General features: G+C 46.2%; 1 protein-coding gene across 1 annotated transcript in view; it reads left to right on the top strand.

Annotated features, from left to right (window-relative positions):
* Positions 1–27473, top strand: part of RSF1 (remodeling and spacing factor 1) — a 74203-nt gene that overhangs the window by 30141 nt on the left and 16589 nt on the right. The window contains exons 9-10 of the mRNA XM_068116867.2: positions 868–947; positions 26041–26095. Coding sequence (XP_067972968.2) covers positions 868–947; positions 26041–26095 — 135 coding nt within the window. The remainder of the gene's footprint in view (positions 1–867; positions 948–26040; positions 26096–27473) is intronic.

The following is a 27473-nucleotide window of genomic DNA, read 5'->3' as shown; positions in this document are numbered from 1 at the left end:
CAACTCGCACATATATTTCTGTAATTTTTCTTCACAACCATCTTTGCAGATTACCTGCCTTGTCTGCGATCACCGAAAACGGTAAAATGGCACCGTCGATATCTCTCTCCTTTGAAACAAGTCTTTAACATCTGCTCTATTGGAATTTACGAAACGCACCTGGATTTTTTTTGGACCCAAAATGTAACTGCATTTGTACTCACGGATTTCCTTCCACTGAAACCCGGATCATGAGGTGAAAGAGAAGCCACCGGGGGGGATGTGAGGGAAAGCGCTGGGGCTCGTGATCTCGCAAGTCAAACGGGGATGGGCTAAAATGTTTTGGGGCCGATCCTCGGTAAGGCTTGCTGTTTGATTTGAAGGTCTGCACACGCTGCTGCTGTTCAAACTGTTAATAGAATGAGATGAGGTTAACCTACCGGAAAACGGATAATTTTTTCAGTTACATGCATGACCTAATAGAAATGGCAGGGGGAAAGGCAGGGGGGGGGGGGGCTGGCGTTTGAGGAGCATCGCATTTGGTAATTCGTTTTTTTTTTTGCAGTTAGAATGTAAAAATTTCATTTTTTAAAAAGTGTCCTGAGAGATTATGAAAACTGTTCAAATAAACGAAGTATACCCAACCCTGAAATACATCCCGGGTATGAACTGAGATCGCGTTTCCGGTTATCAAAAGCAGCCATGTTGATATCCATTTTGTTGGGGAAAAGTTGTTTTTTGGAGGAAAAGTTCTTCTTTACAAACTACCCAGCTCCCCTCCCTTAACTCCTTTTCCCCACTAGGTTTATTGATTTGCTTTTGTGTTGTGGCTAAAATTAGGGTTGATGTACCTTCTCCATTCTCCCTCTGCTCTATATTTTACTCTAGCGCCGCCTGTGGCAACAGCTTGAACAAGAGATGCAGAATCTGGCTGTATTGGTGCGTCGCAGGGACAGGGACCTGCGCAGGTGCCCACTGCACTACCTGTCTCTTGCAATTTCTGTCCTTCAACCTCACTTCCTGATAACTGTGCCTTCTCTGTCCGATCCTCTGCCCATATCAGCGGGCATGCACGCACTGTTTGACTTTGGACAAATTAGCAGGGATTTTTTATACTTTAAATATATATTATATATATGTATGTATGTATGTATGTATATACACGGCTGTGCAAAGTCTCAGACACATACAGGAGTAACAATATATAGATGCTAGGAGCATCAACAATGTCAAAGCCTTCAAGCTAGTGTTTTCTAGGGTTATAACCAGGCAATAATAAAACCTGTGTTAAAAAAGGGGAACTGTGTGCAACCCCCCTTTATAACTTCTCGAATTCCTTCATTTGTTGCTTTGCCCCTTCCCCCACCTATGGGCAGGGCCGCTTTACTGGCACGATCTGCTTCGGGAGGCTCTCATGAAACATGCCCAACAGCTCTCCTCAGGGCACTCGTGAGGAGAATCTGTTCTGAATATGGGATTATGGCGCGATCTTTTCTCAGCTCTGTGTGTGTGTGTGTGTGTGTGTGTGTGTGTGTGTGTGTGTGTGTGTGTGTGTGTGTGTGTGTGTGTGTGTGTGTGTGTGTGTGTGTGTGTGTGTGTGTGTGTGTGTGTGTGTGTGTGTATTATATATATATATACACATACATACATATATATATATATATATATATATATATATATATATATATATATATATATATATATATATATATATATGCATGTATGCAGTCACATAAAAAGTAAGTACACACCATGTAAAGTTTTCACTTTTTCAACATATTTCAACATACAGCTATTTGATCTTCACTTCAACAATATTGATAGATAAAGGTGATATAATATAACAAATATCATGAAACATTTACATTTTGTAGTCCATTGTATAATTTAAATAAACATAAATGCAAATTTCGCATGTGGAAAAAGTAAGTACACCCTTGGCTCTAAGTTAGAGTCTAATAGGTGGTATTGCCCCCTTTGGCAGAAACAACCTCAAGTAGGCGTTTCTTATAACTGTCTACGAGTCTCTGACATCGACTGGGAGAAATTTTTTCCCACTCCTCCATGCAGAATTATTTCAGCTGTGCGATGTTTGAGGGGTTTCTTGCCTGCACAGCTCGTTTCAAATCCCCCCACAACAACTCGATGTGATTTAGATCCGGGCTTTTACTTGGCCATTCTAGAACCCTCCATTTCTTTCTTTTCAGCCATTCCTTGGTGGATTTACTGGTATGTTTAGGGTCATTGTCATGTTCCAAGGTCCACCTTCAGTTGAGCTTCAACTTTCTGACAGGTGGCCTCACATTATCCTCAAGCACCCTCTGGTACAATGAAGAATTCATCGTGGATTATATGATGGTGAGCTGCCCAGGCCCTAATGCAGCAAAGCTGCCCAAAACCATAATATTTCCACCACCATGCTTTACAGTTGGTATCAGGTACTTGTGGTCAAATGCTGTCTTTGGTTTTCGCCAAACATGTCTTCTGGTACTGTGGCCAAATAGCTCTACCTTTGACTCATCTGTCCAGAGCACATTGTTCCGGAAGTGCTGGTCTTTGCCTTGGTGTTCATTGGCAAACTTTAGTCTTGCCCTGATGTTCTTTCTGGACAGCAAAGGTTTCCTCCTGGCGCACCTCCCATGTAGATCAAATTTGTGCAGCCTCTTTCTAATGGTAGACTCGTGCACTTTGACATCAACAGTGGCAAGAGCTACCTGTAGGTCCCGTGATGACATTCTGGGGTTCTTCGAGACTTCTTTCAGCATCTTGCGGTCTGCTCTCGGGCTGAACTTGCTGGGGCGGCCTGGCCTGAACAAGTTGGCAGTTCTTTGGAATCTTCTCCACTTGTCGATGATCTTCCGGACAGTTGAATGATTGATTTCAAATTGTTTGGAGATCTTTCTAAATCCCTTCCCAGACTCATATGCATCTCTAACCATCTTTCTGAAGGCCTCAGAGAGCTCTTTTGATCTAGGCATGGTGACGCCACACACTTCAACAATAAAGAGCAAACCAAACGAAATGTCTGAGGTTTAAATAAGACAGGTTCCTCCAAGATCCTCTCTAACGATGTTCTAATCATTTGCACCTGAGCTGGTGCACCTGATTCTAATTTTAGGTATTTGAAGTAGTGATAATATCGGGGTGTACTTACTTTTTCCACATGCGAAATTTGCATTTATGTTTATTTAAATTATACAATGGACTACAAAATGTAAATGTTTCATGATATTTGTTATATTATATCACCTTTATCTATCAATATTGTTGAAGTGAAGATCAAATAGCTGTATGTTGAAATATGTTGAAAAAGTCAAAACTTTACATGGGGTGTACTTACTTTTTCACGTGACTGTATATAAATTCCACAGGTTGATGGACATGGCTTTGAAAATTAAAATGTGAAATTTCATAGCGATCGCTGTGGCGATCTCAGGCATTTTCAGTTCTCCACACTTGTTGCTGTGCACTCTTCATTCTCAGCTCTACACACTCGGCTGTTCTCCTCAAAGCTCTTTCTCCTGCTGTTATCCTCAAATATCTCTCCTCTGGATCTCCTCGAAGTTCTCAGTAGTTGTGTCTCTCTCTCTGTCTTTGTCTTTGTCTCTGTCTTTGTCGCTGTCTCTCTGTGAGCTGTTGTTAACTGTCAATCATGCGAGATAAGCTGATAAATAATTAATAAGCCTCCCATTGTGAAGTGAATTGCCGACTTTCACAATGCAGATTTTCCACACATTCTTCCCCTGCGTTGAGCTGCAAGGCTCATATGTGCGTGTTTCAAAAGGAAATTTCACAGAGAAAAATAACATAAAAACACAGCGAGAGGTTAGATGTGGGGGATATAATAATATAATTTATAATTGGCGTCAGGAAGGGCATCCAGCCATAAAAACATTGCCTCAAAAAGGGAACCATGAGGTCATGGGGCCCGCAAGGCTAACCCCCGCTCTGGTGGGGAAAAATGGCCTTAAAACGATCATTGATTCATTCATATATATATATATATATATAACAATTGGGGCATGGAAACCAATTGTCTCTCTGCATGTTATAGCGATGCATATTTAACCTCACAATTACGTTTTGCTCATTCTAAATATATTTTATGGGGATAACTGAACTATACTAAGGTTTATTAACCCCCGAAGGATCTTTCCCACAATATATACATTGCCCTTGTCGTGAAAATCAAACTCAGACACGACTTAACCTCTGGGTAGGTTTAATATCATTTAGATCTGTAGTACATCCTGTAAGAATACATGCATGCAACAGGCATTAAAATCAGAGTATTTCATGAGCAGCAATGGTTGATTCAATATAACAATGGTCCTACAGAGAGGACAGTCAGCGCAGCATTTAGGGGCGTACATACCATTCAAACTACAGGACTATGTCACAGTGAGTTCCGCTGGAGTGTCCGCGCGCCCCGGTTGTCCCGGGTCTTATAGACACCCCTTCCGTGGCGAGCACACCCTGGGTTCACCTTGGTATAATTTCACTACATTCTCCCCGCCGTTAGAACTATACTGCCGCTCGGCAGGTTGCAAGCAAGCATCAGCAATAAACGAATGGGTCACGTCAATCCACGTCAGTCGGTCCACCCGTAGCGGTCGGGGCGGCGAACTTCCCTGCCAGTTCGTGTTCGGAATCTACCGGGCACGGCGTCCCCAAGCCCGGAGTCCCCCGCGTCGGAATAGCCGCCGGAGGTGGGAGTCGGAGGGGGCGCCCCTGCGCCTTCGGGCACGGGAGTGGGGGACGACGGGAGTAACAGTGGTAGTTCCATAGGGGAAGCTTCGATAGAGTCCATAGACTCGTAGACGGGTTCGTCGATATCCCTGTCGTCGTCCCCACATGGGGCGAGATGGCGTACGGAGACAGTAGACTCGCGGCCATCCGCCGTTAACATGCGAGCATGCTCGGGATTAGCCTGGAGGACCTGCACCTTGTCAACAAGGGGGTCGTACTTGCTAGCGCGAACCGCTCGTTTGAGATAGGCGGGCCCCGGTTCAGCGAGCCAGCTGGGTAAAGATTGGATACTGCCGGAGCTTCTAGGGTGGTGGAACAGTCGTTCGTGAGGAGTCTGGTTGGTGGCAGTACATAGGAGAGCCCGGATCGAGTTTAGAGCGGCAGGTAGTGACCACGCCCATTTATCGAGGCCTCGGGCGAGGGTCCGAAGGCTTAGCATGATGGCCCGCCATATAATCCCATTAAAGCGTTCGATCTGTCCATTCGCTTGGGGCCGGTACGGGGTGGTGTAGCTCGAGGCGACATTATGCTGGAGCAAGTAGCCCCTCACCTCCTGGGACAGGAACACCGCACCCCGATCGGTATGCACGTAGGCCGGATACCCGAACATAGAAAACAAATTCTGCAGGCACCGAATAACCGTGGCAGCCGACATATCCCCGCACGTGTAAGCAAAGGGGAATCGGGAATACTCATCGACGATAGTGAGCAGATAGCGAGAGTTGCTCGACATTGGCAGCGGCCCTTTGAAGTCCATCGCCAAGCGCTCCCACGGTCTAGTAGCCCTAACGAGTGTCCCCATAGGGGGGTTATAAAAACGCGATTTGAGTTCCGCACAGATCGCGCAATCACGGCAGATGCGGCGGATGTCCTCAATCGAGTACGGCAGATTGCCCTCGCGCACAAAATGCGCGAAGCGCGTTACCCCGGGATGACACATAGTGCCGTGCAAAGTGCGCAGCCCCTCCAAAGTTACAACCCCCGCGCAAGTGGCCGGCCTCGATAAGGCGTCAGCGACCAGGTTATCCTTCCCCGGGCGGTATTTGATGGTGTAGCAGAAGTCGGCGAGTTCGATACGCCAACGGGTGATTTTCTCATTCTTAATGCGCTGAGCATGTAAGGTGTCGTACATAAACGCAACACTCTGTTGGTCCGTGACGATTTGGAAACTCCGCCCAAGCAGATACGGCCGCCATCGCCGAATTGATTCGACGATCGCGTACGCTTCCTTTTCGACAGACGAATGCCTCCGCTCGGCGGAGGTGAGAGTCCGCGAGAAGAAAGCCACAGGGCGGCCTCCTTGGGAGAGAGTCGCCGCTATCGCATGATCCGAGGCATCACTCTCCAAAACGAAAGAGGCACTCTCGTCAATCGTCGCGACAGCGGCGCCAGCGATGTCAACTTTAAGGCCCTCGAAGGCCGCCAGGGCGGCCGGGCCCATGGGGAAAGTGTCGCAGGCCACGAGGGGGCGGAGCTTCGCGGAGAAATTTTGCACCCACTTTGAGTAGTGGGCGAACAGCCCTAGAGCGCGTTTCAGCGAAGCCCGATCGCTAGGCGGAGCCATATCGAGCAAAGGGCGCAGACGCTCCTTATCCGGAGAGACGGAGCCATGGGTCACGGTGTACCCCAAAAAGGTCTACCGTGCGTAGAGAGTATCGACACTTAGCCGCATTCATGGTTAGGCGATATTTCCGCGCGACCTCGAGGAAGCGTTTCAGATTAGCGTCGTGATGCTCCTGGTCATACCCACAAACCGTAAGATTGTCCAGATAGACAAAGACATCGGTCAAATTCTCCTTCGCAACGAGGTCATCCATAGCCCTCTGAAAACAAGCGACGCCGTTCGTTACCCCAAAGGGAAGTCTCGTGAACTGGTACAACCGCTGACCCGATTCAAAGGCTGTAAAGACGCGATCAGCCCTAGAGATGGGGACTTGATGATACGCACTACGCAGATCGAGAGTGCTATAAACGGAATACAGGGCCACCTGGCGTACCAGGGCGTCCATCCCCGGTAAGGGGTAGGCATCCAGCTGTGTAAAACGATTAATCGTCTGCGAATAGTCGATTACCATACGCCGGCGGTGGGCCTCACTCCGCACCACTAAGACTTGGGCCCGCCACGGTGACCTACTGTGTTCTATGATACCGTCCTTTAAGAGCAGGGCCGTTTCTTCCGCAATGAATTGCGCGTCCGCGCGAGAGTAGCGCCGCGATTTGACGGCTACAGGGGTACAATCAGTGGTCAGGTTGGGGAACAGTGAGAGTGGCTCCATGTCCATTTGAGCGAGGGCGCACACAGCGAGCGTGTCCGGCCCTCCGAAGTCTATTTCCAAACATCCATGCCGCTTAAGGAAATCAAGTCCTAACAGAACGTCAGCGCATAAAGCCGGTAATACCATGAGATACACGTCCGGGAACGTGCGTCCCTTTATCACAAGTTTCAATCGACACGCCCATTTTGTGCTCAACCGAAGTCCCTGAGAGGCCATGAAGATCCGGCGGGTTGTCCCGAGAACCGGCCACCCATGTTGATGCACGAGTCGCTGATCGATAAAACTATCCGTGGACCCCGTGTCAATCAAAGCTTGCGCAAAAACGCCCGCAACCGTGAGCGGAATGATGGCCTGCGCAAGGCCGGCAGACCCGGCAGGTATAGTACCGACCGGGCGAGAAGATCGCGCCTCGCGGTTGGATCCCACGCCGGCTGCAATCCTTCGGGCAGCGTCGGCAGGTTGGGCCTCAGCAGGAGCATTGAAGTCAGTTGGCTCATCAGCAGTTTCATTTGCCAGAGTGGGTGTGTGTTGGTCGTAAGAGCAGCCGCCAGATGGCGTTCGAGCCACTTGAGAAAGATCTCTGCCGTCTGCAGATTCATATGCCAAAGTGGGTGCATGTAATTCGTAAGAGCCGCCGCCAGATGGCGCTCACGTCACGTGAGAAAGATCTCTGCCGTCTGCAGAGCCATATGCCAAAGTGGGTGCATGTAATTCGTAAAAGCCGCCGTCAGATGGGGCTCGAGTCACGAGCTGCGTTTGCCGCACTTCGAGAGGAGTTTCCAAAGCAGGAGCATGTCGCTTGTTTGAAGTAGGCGTTCGAACGCCAGTCAAGGTCGGTCGCGCTGTGGCCGGTCGCGTTTGCGCCATTTGTTTCGGCGGCCCGGTGTATCTCACCAAGGTCGGGCGTGTAGCCAGAGGCCCGCGAGAAGGAGGGCGGCTCTTCAAAGCCGAGTGAGGCGCCCCGTCCGGCGCTCGATCCGTTGGCTCCGCGATGAGCCCATTCAAGGTCGCGTGGGGACGCGTGCCCCGAGCGGCCTTCCTGCAGACCTTTGCAAAATGGCCCTTGGTGGAGCACAGGTGGCATGTCGCCTCCCGGGCCGGGCATTCAGAGCGAGGGTGCTGCCGATTCCCACAAAAATAACATTTTGCATACCGGTCAGGCCGTGGCCGGGCAGCGGCGGCAGCAGTGAGGCCGGAAGCGGAGTCCGCTTCAGGAGCTCCCAGAGACTCGGCCGTAGTGGTCGGGTCCCCCTCCGTATCCTCGGCGGTAGCCCTCTCCGGTCGCGCGAGTTGCGAGGTCCCCGCCACGACTCGTGGGTGATCATATGTGGTCGATTGTTCTCGGGCATCCGTGTATACGCGTGCCAGCCGTAGTGCTTCTGTAAATGTCAGATCCGCGACCTCCAAGAGTCGGAGCCGCAAGACTCCAGAATTAATTCCGGAGATGAATGAATCTCGGAGCAAGTCGTCCTGCACTTGCTCGTGGGTCCGGACGTCCTGCACGCAGTCTACCAACAGGTAGCGCAACTCCTGCGCGAAGCGATCGATCGATTCAGATGGTTGCTGTCGCCGCTGAGAGAGTTGATGCCGGCCGTGCCCAGCGCTCCGTGTCTTTACGTAGAGGCGCTTCAGCTCGGCTAGAGCCGTAGCGTACGTCCCAAATCGGGAAATGTTCCGGAAAACGGTGTGATAGACCTTCGACTGTAACACGGACAGCTTTATCGCAGTGGTGGGCTCTGTTTCGTGAGCAGCAAAGTAATTCTCCAGCGTGTTGAGCCAGTGAGCGAACTCCGATGCTGATCCCTCAGCTTGAGGGTCGGCTCCGAGAATCGGTACCACGATCATCTTGTGGTCAGCCATTCCGGCGATCTAAATGATATTAAATGTCGTGAAAATCAAACTCAGACACGACTTGACCTCTGGGTAGGTTTAATATCATTTAGATCTGTAGTACATCCTGTAAGAATACATGCATGCAACAGGCATTAAAATCAGAGTATTTCATGAGCAGCAATGGTTGATTCAATATAACAATGGTCCTACAAAGAGGACAGTCAGCGCAGCATTTAGGGGCGTACATACCATTCAAACTACAGGACTATGTCACAGTGAGTTCCGCTGGAGTGTCCGCGCGCCCCGGTTGTCCCGGGTCTTATAGACGCCCCTTCCGTGGCGAGCACACCCTGGGTTCACCTTGGTATAATTTCACTACAGCCCTTCTTAAGTATTGGAACAGTGAAGTCAAATTTGTTATTCTTGCTATGTACTGAATAAATTTGCTTTTGAGATCAAAAGATGAATATGAGGCAAGAGTACAGAAGGTCAGCATTTACAGCCATGGCCAAAAATATTGGCACCCTTGCACTTTTTTCAAATAATGCACCATTTCTTCCAAAAAATTGCTGAAAGAAAAAATATTTTGGTATCCACACATGTATTTCTTTGGTTTGCAGTGGAACAAACAAAAAAAGCTGAGAAAATTACTAAGTCTTAGCTTATTCCACCCAGAAATCCTAAAATGGCCCGGACAATATTATTGGCACCTTTTAAAAGTTGTTTGAAATAATTCGATTTCAAGCAGGTGATTCTCCTTTACTTTGGAATTGAACTCACCTGTGGTGAGTCGCCGGTGCCTGCAATATAAAAATCACTCACTCAACTAGTTTTAATGGATAAAAGGAGTCATTGTGCTGTTTTGTGTCACTGTGTGTACCGCAATGAGCATGGAGAAAAGAAAGAAAACCAGAGAATTGTCTGAGGAGGTCAGACACAAGATTGTAGCCAAGCAAGGACAATTTCAAGGTTACAAGTCTATTTCCAGAGACCTTGATGTTCCTGTGTCCACCGTACACAATGTTATCAGGAAGTTTAAGGCCCATGGCACTGCAGCCAACCTCCCTGGATGTGGCCGCCAGAGAAAACTTGCAGCAAAGGATTGTTCGAATGGTGGAGAAAGCACCTCGATCAACTAACTGCCAAACAGATTCAAGCTGACCTTCAAACACAAGGTACGACAGTTTCAACTTGCACCATCCGTCACCAACTCAATGAAAGGGGGTTCTGTGGTAGGAGACCCCGGAGGACCCCACTGCTGAGAGAGAGAGAGAGAGAGAGAGAGAGAGAGAGAGAGAGAGAGAGAGAGAGAGAGAGAGAGAGAGAGAGAGAGAGAGAGAGAGAGAGAGAGAGAGAGAGAGAGAGAGAGAGAGAGAGAGAGAGAGAGAGAGAGAGAGAGAGAGAGAGAGAGAGAGAGAGAGAGACAGAGACAGAGACAGAGACAGAGACAGAGACAGAGACAGAGACAGAGACAGAGACAGAGACAGAGACAGAGACAGAGACAGAGACAGAGACAGAGACAGAGACAGAGACAGAGACAGAGACAGAGACAGACAGACAGACAGACAGACAGACAGACAGACAGACATACAGACATACAGACATACAGACATACAGACATACAGACATACAGACATACAGACATACAGACATACAGACATACAGACATACAGACATACAGACATACAGACATACAGACATACAGACATACAGACATACAGACATACAGACATACAGACATACAGACATACAGACATACAGACATACAGACATACAGACATACAGACATACAGACATACAGACATACAGACATACAGACATACAGACATACAGACATACAGACATACAGACATACAGACATACAGACATACAGACATACAGACATACAGACATACAGACATACAGACATACAGACATACAGACATACAGACATACAGACATACAGACATACAGACATACAGACATACAGACATACAGACATACAGACATACAGACATACAGACATACAGACATACAGACATACAGACATACAGACATACAGACATACAGACATACAGACATACAGACATACAGACATACAGACATACAGACATACAGACATACAGACATACAGACATACAGACATACAGACATACAGACATACAGACATACAGACATACAGACATACAGACATACAGACATACAGACATACAGACATACAGACATACAGACATACAGACATACAGACATACAGACATACAGACATACAGACATACAGACATACAGACATACAGACATACAGACATACAGACATACAGACATACAGACATACAGACATACAGACATACAGACATACAGACATACAGACATACAGACATACAGACATACAGACATACAGACATACAGACATACAGACATACAGACATACAGACATACAGACATACAGACATACAGACATACAGACATACAGACATACAGACATACAGACATACAGACATACAGACATACAGACATACAGACATACAGACATACAGACATACAGACATACAGACATACAGACATACAGACATACAGACATACAGACATACAGACATACAGACATACAGACATACAGACATACAGACATACAGACATACAGACATACAGACATACAGACATACAGACATACAGACATACAGACATACAGACATACAGACATACAGACATACAGACATACAGACATACAGACATACAGACATACAGACATACAGACATACAGACATACAGACATACAGACATACAGACATACAGACATACAGACATACAGACATACAGACATACAGACATACAGACATACAGACATACAGACATACAGACATACAGACATACAGACATACAGACATACAGACATACAGACATACAGACATACAGACATACAGACATACAGACATACAGACATACAGACATACAGACATACAGACATACAGACATACAGACATACAGACATACAGACATACAGACATACAGACATACAGACATACAGACATACAGACATACAGACATACAGACATACAGACATACAGACATACAGACATACAGACATACAGACATACAGACATACAGACATACAGACATACAGACATACAGACATACAGACATACAGACATACAGACATACAGACATACAGACATACAGACATACAGACATACAGACATACAGACATACAGACATACAGACATACAGACATACAGACATACAGACATACAGACATACAGACATACAGACATACAGACATACAGACATACAGACATACAGACATACAGACATACAGACATACAGACATACAGACATACAGACATACAGACATACAGACATACAGACATACAGACATACAGACATACAGACATACAGACATACAGACATACAGACATACAGACATACAGACATACAGACATACAGACATACAGACATACAGACATACAGACATACAGACATACAGACATACAGACATACAGACATACAGACATACAGACATACAGACATACAGACATACAGACATACAGACATACAGACATACAGACATACAGACATACAGACATACAGACATACAGACATACAGACATACAGACATACAGACATACAGACATACAGACATACAGACATACAGACATACAGACATACAGACATACAGACATACAGACATACAGACATACAGACATACAGACATACAGACATACAGACATACAGACATACATACAGACATAAGAAAGGCCGACTGGAGTTTGCCAAAACACACCTGAACAAGCCAAAATCCTACTGGGAGAATGAATGTCCTGTGGACAGATGAGACCCAATTAGCGTTTTTTGATATAGCTGTCATCTCCATGTTTGCAGAAAACAAAATGAAGCCATCAAAGAAAAGAACACCTTCCTGACAGTCATACCAGGGAGGACGTTCAGTGATGTTTTGGGGTTGCTGTGCTGCCTCTGGCACTGGGTACCTTGAATGTGTGCATGGCATCATGAAATCAGGAGATTACCAAGGCATTTTGGAGTGCAATGTTCAACCCAGTGTAAGGAAGCTGGGTCTCCGTCAAAGGTCATGGGTCTTGCAGCAGGACAATGACCCCAAACACACTTCAAAAAGCACCCAGGAATGGTTTTAGTCAAAATGCTGGACTGTTCTGAAGTGCCCAGCAATGGGTCCAGATCTAAATCCCATTGAACACATGTGGGCAGATCTTAAAGCAGCAGTTGGGAGAAGGCACCCTTCAAATCTGGGAGAACTGGAGCAGTTTGCACAAGAAGAGTGGGCCAAACTGCCAGTACAGAGGTGTTGGAAGCTCATTCATGGCTACAGGAAGCGCTTTGCTGCAGTTATTTTGTCCAAAGGCCGTGCTACTAAATATTAAATCTGGGGTGTCAATTATTTTGTCAATGCCATTTCTCTGGTGTTCTGTAATATTAACGGTGAAATAAAGAATTGTGGAGACCAAATACTTTTGTCAATTTCAACTTATTTTTCGAGAAAATTGTGAGTTTTTTTTTTTTAAAGTGCAAGGGTGCCAATATTTTTGGCCATGACTATTTCTTTGTATTTCTATGTGTATGTTTTACCATTGTAGAACAATAGCACTTTTTATGTTCAGTCTCCCTCCTATTTTAGTTGAGCATCAGTATTGGAACAAATGACTGCCAGGTGTTTCTTGTCGCTTGGGTGTTTCTTCTTGCATTGATCGGTCACACATCGAGCTGTGAATGCCTAGTATTGGTTTTAGCCTTTGCTTTTGCATTGGGGGTCAGTTGGCATAAACCAACATGAAGGCCAGATAACTGCCAAGGAAAGAAAAGCAAGGAATTTGGAAGCTGAAACAACAGAATTATTTGATTAGAACCACAGCACAAAAATTGGGCATGGCAAATATAACAGTTTAGAATATCTTGAAAAAGAAATTAACCACTCATGTACTTAGCAATAGACAACGGCCAGGTCGGCCAAGGAAAACAGCTGCAGTTGATGACAGAAAAATCAGAGCTGTGAATAAAAACCCTGAAACAACTGTCAGTGACATCACCAACAACCTCCAGAGTACAGGGGTGTGAAAGTATCACAATCTACCTTTCACAGAAGACTTCAACAGCAGAATTGCAAAGGCTAAACCGCAAGATGCAAACCTCTCATCAGCACCAAAAATAGAAAGGCCAGATTAGAGTTTGCCAAGAAGTAGAGGTGAGCCAGTGAGTTCTGGAACAAAGTTTTATGGACAGATGAGACCAAGATAAACCTTAACAAGGTAATGGAGAGGTGAAAGTGTGGAGAAAGGGAGGAACTGCATTTGATCCAAAGCATATTACCTCATCTCTGAAGCATGGTGGAGGCTTGGGCTTGCATGGCTACCTCGAGAACTGGCTCACTTGTTAGGGCTAGGAGTTGGGGATCTTTGTTCCTTTCACATTTCTTTCTATTTTTTCATATTTCTTTTTATTCATTCTCATTCTTGCTTCTTCTTTATTTCTCTCTTTCTTTATATATCTGTTTTCAGAGAAGTAAATTCTTGCAGAATTTTTTTTTCTGGAAGGCTCACTTGGCTGCGCTGGATGGGATTGAGGGTAGAGAAGTCATGGCTGAAACCCAAATCCTATCCAGGTTCCTCCTGATGACTCCATCTTTGCTCTTTACTTTTTTTTTGGTTCCTTCTGATGCCTCCAATGCAGTATTTGGTTTTCTGTTTCATCGGCTTTATTTATGATGTAACTAATGATGGCAGCAGCAGAATGAATATGGAAGTGTACAGAAACATTTTGTCTGCCTATTTACAAGAAAATGCCTCCAAACGACCTCATTGGGCAGACCTTCACCTTGCAGCAAGACAATGACCCAAAACACACTGCCAACGTAAACAATGAGTTAATGGGGGGTGGGGCGAAGTGGAAGGTTTTAGACTGGCCAAGTCACACTCCAGATTTAAATCCAATGGAGCAGCATTTCACTTGCTGAAGAGGAGATGAAAGTCAGAAACCCCCCAAAACAAACAACAACTGAAAATGGCTGCAGTAAAGCCAAGGCTGCAGTAAAGCCTTGGCAAAGCATCTCAAAGGAAGATACCAAGAGTTTGGTGATGTCCATGGGTCACAGGCTCTATGCAGTTATTGCTTCCAAGGGATATGCAAACAAATACTGACTTATACTACTTTTATTCACTTTAAGGTGATCTGTTCCAAAACTTATGCTTAACTAAAATGGGGGGACTGGACATAAAAAGTTATATTGTTCTCCAATGGTGAAATGTATATACATATAAATACCAAGAAATCACGTTTCACGTTCGGTCTGTCTGTTTTCATCTCAACTCAAAAAATATATATATATATATATTCCCTTCTCTGTTCTTATCCGTTGTTCGTTTTTATTTGTTCGTTCGTTCTTCGACCACGTTCGTGATCACGTGTTCACGTCGTTAAAAAATGTTTCAACTGTCCCCTGAAGAACTGTATTCTGTCATATACTATAACACCTTTTTCTTCTTCTTCTATAAAAGGATGCTTTCGACTTGCTCACCAAATCTATTCATTCCAAAAAAAAATTCCATCTCTTACAGTTACAGTGCCTCTTTCATACATTCCCTAAACTCTCCAGAACTCCACCCATCCTTCAGCGTCCTCAAACGTATTTTTGACTCGAAAGTCTCAAGAAACTCATTTTGCAATAAATGTTCGTTTCCCATTAATCGTACATTTTTCAAAATCCAATCTCACCCCTCCCCTCCAAATCTTCACCATTACCCCTTCCCTCCAAAACTTCCCCATCACCCCTTCCCTCAAAAACTTCCCCATCGCCCCTCCCCTTCAAAACTTGCCCATCACCCCTCCCCTCCAAATCCACCCCCTTGCCCCTCCCCTCCAAATCTCCCCATCACCCATCTCTTTCAAATATTCCCCCTTGCCCCTCCCCTCCAAATCTTCCCCAACACCCCTTCCCTCCAAAACTTCCCCATCACCCCTCCCCTCCAAAAATTCCCCATCACCCCTCCCCTCTAAATCTACCCCCTTGCACCTCCCCTCCAAATCATCCCCATCACCCATCTCTTTCAAATCTTCCCCCTTGCCCCTCCCCTCCAAATCTTCCCCATCTCCCATCCCTTTCAGATCTCCCCCCTTGCCCCTTCCCACCTAAACTCCCCCCACACCCCTCCCCTCCGAGACTCTCCCTCACTCCTCCCCTCCTAGACTCCCCTCTCACCCCTCCTCCTCAAAGCGTCCTCCCCGCTTCTTCCCCCTTCCAACTTTCACCTTCATCTCCCTCACTCTTCACCCTCCTCAAATAACACCTCACTGTGCCTCACCCAATCACCATCAAACCTTTTGTCCGCCCCACCTTTTGTCCGCCCCATTCTTCCCTTTCTCCAAGCTATTCTGAAATCTCTGACACACCTTCAACAGCTCTCCCTACCTCTTCCTCCTCTTCCACATCTTACCCTACCGCCCACCCCCCCCCCCTGTTCTGTATCCGATGCTCCCCCTTCCTCTTCTTTAACAGTATGGACCTCAAACATCCGGGGCCTTCGCTCAAACGTGACTGATCTCTCCATACAGGTTGCTTCTGACAAACCAGACGTGATCTGCTTAACAGAAACTTTCCTCCTTCATGATGTCTCTGATTCCTTGGTATCTCTCCCAGGTTACTCCCTCCTCCGGTATGATAGACCTGAGCCTCGTCCTGGAGGGGGGGTATATAAAGCCTATCTTTATAAAAAAACTCTCTTCCTCACTCGCCCTGCACTGCCCTCTCTCCACCTCACCCCCAGGAATACCTTTGGCTACGGCTTCCCCTTCGCTCCCACCTTTTGTTCATATGTGTGTTGTACCGTCCACCAAACAGTGATGACTCCATCTACATCTCGCTGTCTGATAATATGGACCAACTTCTATCTACCCATCCCAACTCTCTCTTCCTAATATGTGGTGATTTCAATTGTCACCATGCCAGTTGGCTGGGTGTGGGTACTCCTCTCACCAGCCATGGCTCTTCAGCAAAGGACTTCTGTGACTCACTGGGACTGACACAATCTGTCAATTTCCCGACCCGGATCTCAGTCAACGGAGCATCTTCTCTTCTGGACTTGGTTATGACTAACTTCCCTGAAAATGTCTGCTGCTCTTCCTCTGCTCCAATCGGCTCATCTGATCATGTGCTTGTTAAAGTGGACATCTCTCTGACCATTCTCAGAGAGCCTCCTCAGCGTCGACGAGTCTGGCATTTCACTCAGGCCAACTGGCACGGTCTTCAAGCAGCCATCAATCATCTGGACTGGTCTCCCATCTCTACCGCCTCTGACATCAACTCATCCTGGGAATTCTTCCAAAGTAAATTGCTCTCTCTCATGCACAGATTTATCCCATCTCGTCTTCAGTTGTCATACCCTTCCTCCCGTCCATGGTACACGGAATCTTGTGGTGAGGCTATTGCCCAGAAACAACTTGTTTTCGTCTCCTGGAAAGCAAATCCAACGGAAGGAAATCTCATTTCCTTTCACAAAGCCCGAAACAAGTGTGTGTCCACCCTCAGGAGAGCCAGGAAACAATATCTCTCCGTTCTCAGGACAGAACTCTCTTATCTGTCTCCCTCTTCCAAATCCTGGTGGCGTCTGGTCAAATCTGTTTCTGGTGTTTGTTCCCCCTCCATCCCCTCCCTCACCTCAAACGGCCACACGGCTGACTCCGCACGTGAAAAAGCTGAATGCCTCAACCCTTGTGTTTGCCTCTAAATCTTGTGTCCCAAACCCATCCCTCTCTGTACCCACCGTACCCAGTCGTACCCAGCTGCTCCTGGACTCTGTGTCCTTTCCTCCTGACAAGGTGGAAAAGTTTCTGTCAACCCTCGACTCTGATTCTGCAACTGGACCTGACGGCATCAGCCCACGGGTCCTAAAATCCTGTTCTTCCCCTCTTTCACTCCCTCTCTCTGTTCTCTTCACCCTCTGTTTTGCTCAAGGTCATCTGCCATCTGCTTGGAAATCTGCCAACATCACCGCTTTGCACAAAAAAGGTGCAAAAACAGATCCCAGCAACTACAGACCAATCAGCCTTCTCCCAATTATCAGCAAAGTCATGGAATCCATCATTGCTTCAGATATGAAATCTTTCCTCTTCTCCAATGGCTTGATCTCTGATCATCAATTTGGTTTCAGACCTGGTCACTCTACTCTGGACATGCTGCTTCTGCTTTCTCAACAATGGATGGAGGTCCTCAATGCCAAACAGGAAATTAGAGCTGTCTCCCTTGACACATCACGTGCCTTCGATACGGTCTGGCACCCCGCTCTGCTCACCAAACTCTCCTCTTTTGGTATCCATGGAAATCTCCACGCATGGCTGGCGGACTTCCTCTCTAGTCGTAGTCAACGTGTGGCCCTGAATGGGTTTCTCTCATCTCCTCTTCCTGTTCAGGCTGGAGTTCCCCAAGGCAGTGTTCTGGGCCCTGTGCTTTTTCTGGTCTTCATCAATGATCTCTCTGACTCTCTTGAAAAGCCTCTCTATCGCTTTGCTGATGACTCTACTCTCTATCGCTCCATTCTTCATCCCTCAGATCGGCAGTCTGCCCCCTCCTCACTCTCTGCAGACCTGGACAAAATCACAGACTGGGCAAACAAGTGGAACATGTCTTTCAATCCTGACAAATCTCACACTCTTACGATGTCTCTCCGAAAAGACCGACTGGACAACCCTCCCATCCACTTTCTGAATAATCCTCTCCAAGAAGTTCTGTCACTCAAGCTTTTGGGTCTCACTATCTGCCATGATCTTTCCTGGGAAAACCACATTTCAAATCTGGCCTCCAAAGCCAGTCGCCGACTCGGCATCCTCCATCGTGCGAAGTCCTTCCTTGGCACATCTGAGCTCCTCACCACATACAAGGCTTTCATACGCAGCTCAATGGAATACTGCTCTCCCCTCTGGGCTGGTTCTCCTGCCTCACACCTAGCTCGTCTTCACGCTGTTGAAACCAAAGCATTCAGTATCATTGGAATCTCCCGCGATGAAGTTAACTTCAAGGGCCTCTCACTCACCGCAGGCAGGTTGGTGGTCTTTCCGTCTTCTACCGACTCCTCTCTGGCCTTGCCCCCCCCAGCTCTCTCTGGGCTCTGTCCCGCAAATATTCCTACAGGTCGCACAAGATCTGCCTGCAACCCTCTTATGGTTAAACTGCCAAAATCAAGACTCTCTGCTCACCTTCACTCCTTCATTCCTCTTTTCTCCCGCCTCTGGAGCAAACTCCCTCGCTCTCTTCAATCCCACTCCACCCTCCAGGTCTTTAAAACAGCTGTTCACCACCATCTCTTATCTTCCCCCATCCAAAACCTTGATCTTTTCTACCCCCGCTAATTTCACCCCAATTTCACCCCAATTCCACTTTTTTGAAATACCAACTTCTGTCCTGGAAGTCCTTGGTGTCCTTGTGTTTGATACTTCTCCCAAGCCCGCTCCCTCCCACACATCTCCCTGCTCTTAAATGTTGTGTGCTCTCAAGTGTTTGTGTGCTTCCCCTTCTCATGTCTTCCGCTCCCTCTTTTTATATATTTTGTTTGTCTGGTTGATTTGTTTGTGAAGTAAATGTCAGCTCTTTCACGAGCCTCGATTCAGTATACAAAAAAAAAGCAAAAAAAAAAGCTGGTCTTCTGCACCATTGCCACATATTCATCTTTTGATCTTGAATCCAAATTTCTTGAGTACAGAGCAATAATAACAAATTTGACTCATTCCAATACTCATGGAGCGTACTGCATATGGAGAACTAGAATGGCACTCAGTAGAGAGCATACCTCCGCCAGGTGAACAGTTTACGTTTTGTATCCCAGAGTAGACCAGAAAATCACAATCCAGAATCGCATTTAATCAAAATCATCCATCCACAACATGTTGAGATATCCTGCTGTATGTATCGTTTTTGTCCCTATCTCCCAATGGTGAAGAATCAATTAAAAAAATTATACTAGCCGGCTCTGGATCCGGATCTTCACCAAAATAGAATCGATTCTTCCTTGTCACACATACAACCTGTCCACCAAGATTCGTCCAAATCCGTCCATAACTTTTTGAGATATCCTGCTATATGTTGGTTTTAGCCCGATCACTCAATGGTGAAGAATCACTTCAAAGATTCGACTATGGATCCGGATCTTCACCAAAAGTGAATCGATTCTTCCTTGTCACACACACAACCTCTCCACCAAGTTTCGTCCAAATCCGTCCACAACTTTTTCAGATATCCTGCAATGTATCGTTTTTGGCCGTATCTCCCAATGGTGAAGAATCGCTTAAAAATTATATTAACCGGATCCGATTCTGTATCTTCACCAAAATCGAATCGTTTCGTCCTTGTCACATACACTACATCTCTGCCAAATTTCGTCCGAATCCGTCCACAACTTTTTGAGATGTCTTGTTCACAAACAAACGGACAAACAAACAGACAGGAGTGAAAACATAACCTCCATCCATCTTTGGTGGCGCAGCTAAATACATGCCAAGTAAAGTATCTATAGCATAGAACAAACAACAACAGGCATTTTAAGGCCATTTTCCCTGCTAGAGCGGGGGTAGCCTTGCGGTCCCCGTTACAATCTTCTCCATTTTGCCCTATTTTCTGCATCTCCCCTTGTTAACCCCCTTGCCCGCATTTCTTCTTCCACCACCTTCAGCTAAGTCTTTCTCGGTCTTCCCCAACCTCTACTTCCTTCTACATTCATTTCCATCACTCTTCTCAACCAGTCCCTTCCATCCTTCCTCAACACATGACCAAACCATCTCAACCTGTTCCTCTTCACAGCATCCATCACAGGCTCTATTCCCATCATCTTTCGCAATTCATCATTTGTCTTCCTCTCTCTCAACGATACTCCACACATCCACCGAACCATTCGCATTTCCACCATTTCCAGCCTCCGTTGCTGCTCTACGTTCATTACCCATGTCTCGCTCCCATAAATCATAACACTTCTCACACATGCAGCATACACCTTTCCCTTCAGTTTCAACAACACTCCCCTCCTCGTCAGCACGCCACTCAGTTCCCCAAACTTCTCCCATGCACATCTCACTCGAGCAACCGTTGCCGAGTCTGATCCACCTTCTCCATTCAGCATGTCTCCTATGTAGCAAAATGTTTACACACCTTCCAGCTTCACGGTCTCCAAGATCCAAGTAAACATTACCTCCATCTGCAGCTCCCTCTGTGCACACCTTACACTTGAATGTAGCTGCCACACTGGTTAATGACCCTCTCAGACCACTACATTTTCGATGAACCCACTCAGCGCACATTGTACATTGAATGGAGTTCACTCCGACACCCTTCCTGCACACAGCACACGGACACTTCCCAGTTCTTTCCACCTCACCACATGCTTTACCACTTGCAATCACCTTCGTCTTTCCGATATTCACCTTCAGACCTTTTGTCTCCATACATTCCTTCTGCTTGTTCATCTTCTCCTTCAGTCCATCCATACTTTCTGCAATCAACACCAGATCATCTGAATACAACAACTCCCACAGTAAACCCTCCTTTACGTTCCGAGCCAGCACTTCCATCACAGCTACAAATAGTAGTGGACTTAGTACCAACCCCTGATGCACTCCCACCTTCACCTCAAACTCACCACTGTTCCCGTCCTTTATCCTTACAGCTGTGCATACTCTTTCGTACATTGCCATCATCACTCTGATCAACCATTCCTCCACTCCTAACTTCCTCAATGCCCATGTCACTACTTCGCGTGGAACCCTATCGAATGCTTTCTCCAGATCAACAAACCCAAGAAACAACTTCTTACTCTTCTCCATGTACTTCTCCTGCAACTGCCTTGCAATAAAAAGCGCGTCTGTCGTTCCTCTTCCTGACATAAATCCAAACTGCATTTCGGTGATCTTCACTTTCTTCCTTATCCTCCTCTCCAACATCCTTTCCAATACCTTCATTCCATGCTCCAATAACTTTATCGCTCGATACGAGCCACAGTCCAGAGGGTCACCTTTCCCCTTGTGTCGAGGGACGAGGGTACTCAGTTCCCAAACCACTGGAAAGCGGCCTTCTTTCACCACCAGATTAAAGATCTCTGTCATTCTCTTCACACCCTAACTTCCTGCTGCCTTCAACATATCTCCCACAACTCCCGTCGGCCCTCCCGCTTTTCTACTCTTCATTGCTTTTATCGCTTCCTCAACTTCCTTCTCAGTTATCTTCTCTGCCGGTCCTAAAACTGGGTTACTCTCTATGTTGCCATCCCATTCATTCTCTGCATTCAACAGCATTTCGATATATCTCTTCCATCTTCCTTTATTCCATCTGGGTCCACAACGATGTGTCCCACTTCATCCTTCAAGCAACTCACCCCCATCACATCACACCTCTCTTTAGCTATCTGCTTTGCAATCCTGAATACCGCTCTCTGACCCTCTTCCGAATCCAAGCGTTCTCCGAACATTTTCCTGCATGCCTCCTGCGCCTTTGCTACCTCTTTCTTTGCAGCCTTCTTGGCTGCCTTATAACTTTCATGCTCTGCCTTTTCTGCCCCCGTACCCTTCGCCTTCTGCCACTCCTTGAACTTCTTCCTCTTCTCGTCAATCCTCTTTCCAACTTCATCATCCCACCACCATGTTTCCGAGTGCCTCGGTGGTCCTTTTGTCCCTCCACATACCTCACCACGGCTCCCAACAGACTATCTTTCATTGACATCCAACCACTTTCAAGCTCAACCACATCATCCTCTACCCTACTCAGCCAGTCTTTTAAATGCCTCCCTCACCGTCACCTCTTTAAACCTCCACACCTTCATTCTCGGTTGGTACTTCACCCGCCGAGCTCTTGTCGCACCTTTCACCATTATGTCGCAGACAACCAAGTGGTGCTGTGAAACAGCCTCCCCCCCCGGGATCACCTTTGTGTCCCGGAGGTGCCCCCTATCTCGCCTACGCACCATCAGGTAGTCAACGGTTGTCGTCGACCCACCTGACGTGTATGTGACAAGCTAATATCCTCTTTCTGGAACTGAGTATTACAAATCAGCTCCATCAGCAAACTCCAAAATCCTTTCACCTTCTCCATTCATCACACCATATCCGTAACCCCCATAAACTCCCTCAAAACCATCCATACTCCTTCCCACATGTCCATTTAGGTCTCCTACCACAACAACGTCCTCATCTTTCACATTTTCCATCAGCTTCTCTATCGCACACCAGAACTTGTCCTTCTCTTCATCGCTCCGACCAATCTGCTGAGCATATCCCGAAATGACGTTTACCAAGAGCTTTCCAATCATCATTTTCACCATCATCAACCTTTCACTCACTCTCGTCACACTCACCACGCTGTCTACAAACTCCTCAGAAAACAGGACACCAACACCATGCACGCCTTCCGGGCATCCTTGCCATACAAACTTGTATTTCTGTTCCTGCCTACCCTTCACCATTCTCACACCACTTCCCTTCCATGTCGTCTCCTGCACACAACATATGTCCACTCTTCTTCTAACCAATACTTCCACCACTTCTCCCGATCTCCCTGTCATTGTCCCTACATTCCATGTCCCAAACCTCAGAAACCAATCTCCACGTCAGGCATCAGACGTTTCGTCATAAATGGAATGATTTCCACTCTTGCTTCGATCGGATTCCCCACTTTCAGTTTTGACGAGAGGGAGTGAGGTCCCCACGGGGTGCTTCGGGCTGTACCCTGCCCATATGTAGTTGTAATGCAATGCAAAGTATCTATAGCATGATAATAATAAAATTCAAAAGCATGATTATGATCACGTCATCCATGAAGTGGTAGACTAAACAAAAATGTTTTCATCGAATGCCTTATCCTAAAGATGTGAAACTTCATACACCTAATCTACAACCCAACTATTTTAAAAACCTTACATTTATGATGTCATAGGTCACATGATTTGGCAACCATTATTTTTTAAAGAATAAACCCTTCTTATTTTTTTCTGCTCCTGCACCACTTTGGAGATCGAAGTGAAACTCCACTCCAATGACCAACTGGGAATGCAGAATAAAGCTTGATGACTATGACGTCATTGGTCACATGGTGTGGCAGCCATATTGGAAGAAAACGTCTCCCAAACCGCTGAACTGATAGACTCGAAACTTGTATTTTGTAAGAAAATCCGGGGACACAAGATGCACAAGAAAATGTACGAAAGTGCTCTGCGTGCATGGCACGACACAGGCTTGACTGGAGATGCCCAAAGTGGTGGCATGGGTCAATCCCTGTCTGACGCTGTCTTGACGACTTTCCCCGTCTGACGTCACCCTTGTGTCTCCAAGGCTTTCTGCAGCCGACTGTGTGGCTCTCTCTCTGGGGATCCCATGCTGTCTTTTGGGCTGTTCATGTGCTGCTGCCGAGAAAATTGGGTGTCCCAGGCTGATTCCTCTTGGATATTCAGGGCTCGCTGTGTGTGGCTGGCTCTTGGGTCCATGTCTGTGTGTGAGGTTTGCTGCTGACTATGTGTAGGTCTCACTGCCTCAGGGATCCTGGTCCGTGAGCCGACTATGCGCATGGCGATTGCGCTTCTCCCTCACCCCCCCCCCCCCGACCCCTCATCCACCTCAACCTCACCCCCTCCCCAGCCGTTTGGAATCTTCCTTGCACTCCTGCAGCAGCTTGGTAACGTGTATACGCCATGTTGTAAAACCCATGTGAGGGTCCCATAACGCATGTGGACCTCATGTTGAGGTGTGATGAGAGGACAACAGGATGATTTAAGAAGTACATGGATGGAAGATGGGGAGAAGAGACAGACACGAGACGAGAGTGGGAGTGACAGCGAGCTAACCCGGCATCCGATTCTGGTCGATGAGAATTGGGATTTACAAACACTTATGCTGATGCTCATTAAGAAATAACTGATGAATAATTAACCCCCCAAGTCATTTTTTGTAACTTTGTGTGGAGTGTTAGGCTATGAGCCAAGGGGGTTGGTCGGTACCATACAGATGGAGTAAGGCTCATTGTGATTTTTAGCAAGATATATGTCCCTAGATATGAAAAAAAAGTGATAGCAGTGTATAACTCTCGGCCATCTCTGTGTTATCACCCGAAATATTATTATACGCCCGCTTCGCTTCGCCAAAAAATGTGATATTTGCTAAAATTGGAATAAATATGTTTTTAAGGACCACAGAGTGCCAATAATTTGCATACTGGATGCCAACTAATATAGTAATAGAAATATAGAACATTTGTGGGGGTTATTTATCAAAATATTGATATAATGACAAAAAATATGTTAAATTTAGTGAAAAAGTGGTCGAAATCGCTTCGAGTTCAGAATTCACATTGTACATATTTGTCAATATTTCAAAAATGAAAACTCCCAGAGTAACATTTGACCCCTCAAAATCTTCGCAAAGAACCACTGCATTGGAATATATCATTACTTTGTAATATGGTGGTTGTTTGGTGCACATATTTTGGCAAAGTTCAAAATATGTTCAACCATACACCCTAATTTTGATATTTTGGAACGAAACATAGCTTTTGAACATTTTAGGTTTATTCGTCTACTACTTTTGGTATCTCAGTGTAATTTTTGGTATTAGCTAGTATCCTAAAGTAGGTTTGTAACATCAGCTACATTATATTTCACAATGCATGCAAACTTGCTCCACACTCTAGGTTTATCATGATCTCTCGAACAAATACGATCTCGATCTCGATCTCGGCACTCTGTGGTCCTTAAAAACATATTTATTCCAATTTTAGCAAATATCACATTTTTTGGCGAAGCGAAGCAGGCGTATAATAATATTTCGGGTGATAACACAGAGATGGCCGAGAGTTATACACTGCTATCACTTTTTTTTCATAGCTAGGGACATATATCTTGCTAAAAATCACAATGAGCCTTACTCCATCTGTATGGTACCGACCGGTCAATTTGGAGGGTCTGGCTCATAGCCTATGTGCTGTTTGGATGAAAATAAGTGATCTCTTATCATAATAAATATTCAAACTTTTCAGACTCTATCCCAGATTGTACATTTTATCGTTTAATCGAGTATAGGTCACAACTAAGGAAACATCGTTGATCGGCGGCCTCACCTACCCAGCCACACAATGCTTTGGAACACCAACATGAAATATTTCACCCTTGTTTTCACCACGTTGTTGTATTTTCCCTCATTTACCATTCTCCCATTGTCTTCTTCCCTTTTCCCTTTTGCTGGGTAGGAAGGAACGTCTCTCCTACGTTGGAATCAGCCGTGAAAACATTTTGCCTCTCAAGGTATGTTCATCCGGAGGCACGTTGAGGTTTGCATCCAAATTTTCTGGGACTGTATCTTATTTACTGTACACTCAAGTTCTCCATCTTGGCCTTGTACCCATTGTTCATGTGCATATCTTTGTGGTAAGTATGAACTCTTACATCAGTTCCAAAGAAGGTACATGTTGTGAACTCTTAGAATCGCTATCGGGACTTCCTCAATAATTTGGGCAATCCTTGTAGAGGTGTGTGAGATATGCGAGTTGGGATGCGGTGGAGGTGGTGAGGTTGGGGGAGGGGAGGGTGAGAGAAGTGTGGCTGTGGTGGTGGTTCAGTGGGTTTTGGGATCAGATCTCTGCTGTCTGGATTTTTTTTTTTTCGATGGTGACAATAACACCATCCAAACTAGAATGCCATTCGGTAGAGCGCATACCTCCACCAGGCTGAACAGTTTAAGTTTTGTATCCCACTGATACGCCGGATGTGGATTTTCACCAAAATCAAACACATTAGTCCTCGTCACGCCCCCATTTTGTTAACCAAGTTTCGTCCGAGTCCTTTTGAAATATCGTGCTCACAGATGGACACGCAGAGAAACAAACAGGGATGAAACACATAACATCCAGAGGTAAAAATATTTATTTGTCATACCAGGACTTGTAAACCTCCACCTGCTATCGGTAATGTGTATCCGGCACTACCAGTTCATGGCTGTGTCGTCCGCAACTGTACCCGCAACCCACCCGAGCCAGCATCCTCTGCCTCCTCTGAGATGAGGGTAGCTAGTCACCCAGTGGGATTAAAAACAAAGCCTACCACCTCAGGGAGACTCCTCGGATAAAGAACCGGCCATCTGTCAAACTCCCAACTTCGCAGTCTTTCGGTAATCGTCTAATCAGATCAGGTCAGATATGCCCTGCTGTCGTATGACAGTCGATGGTACAACTTGCAGCTGTCGACATCCAAGTTAGGTGGTGTATTAACGCAACAACCTTAAATGTGCTAACTGCTAGCAGAAGCAGCTGCTTCGGGTGGAGGGGTGCTTAAAGGGAGATGCCTGCTTAATCCCCGGAAGAGGAAATGCAACCAAAAGACATTAGGGCATGGCACGGCAAATTTGGCTCTTTGCCTTTCAGGTCTCCACTCCAAGATTAGTTGCCAGCCAAGGCTAGACAGATGAAAGATCTCTGCACTGGCGTCTCCAGTGAGTCTTTCCTTTGGATCAAACCAGAGTAACCAAGAGGGGGATTCTGACACCTGGGCAATGCATTGTCTCCTTATAAATTGAGGCCTGGGCAAAAGCAGCTGAAGCACATGGAGAAAACCTGCTGAGGACACAGAGAGGACGTGCAGAGGACACTCCATCTTTGCGGGGGAGACAAGGGCTCTCAACACGTGC

Source organism: Myxine glutinosa, chromosome 5 (assembly GCF_964187855.1).
Source record: "Myxine glutinosa chromosome 5, kmMyxGlut1.1, whole genome shotgun sequence".
In the NCBI taxonomy this organism is placed as follows: Eukaryota; Metazoa; Chordata; class Myxini; order Myxiniformes; family Myxinidae; genus Myxine; species Myxine glutinosa.
The sequence above is the reverse complement of the archived record's forward strand: the minus strand, read 5'-3'. Positions and strand labels throughout refer to the sequence as shown.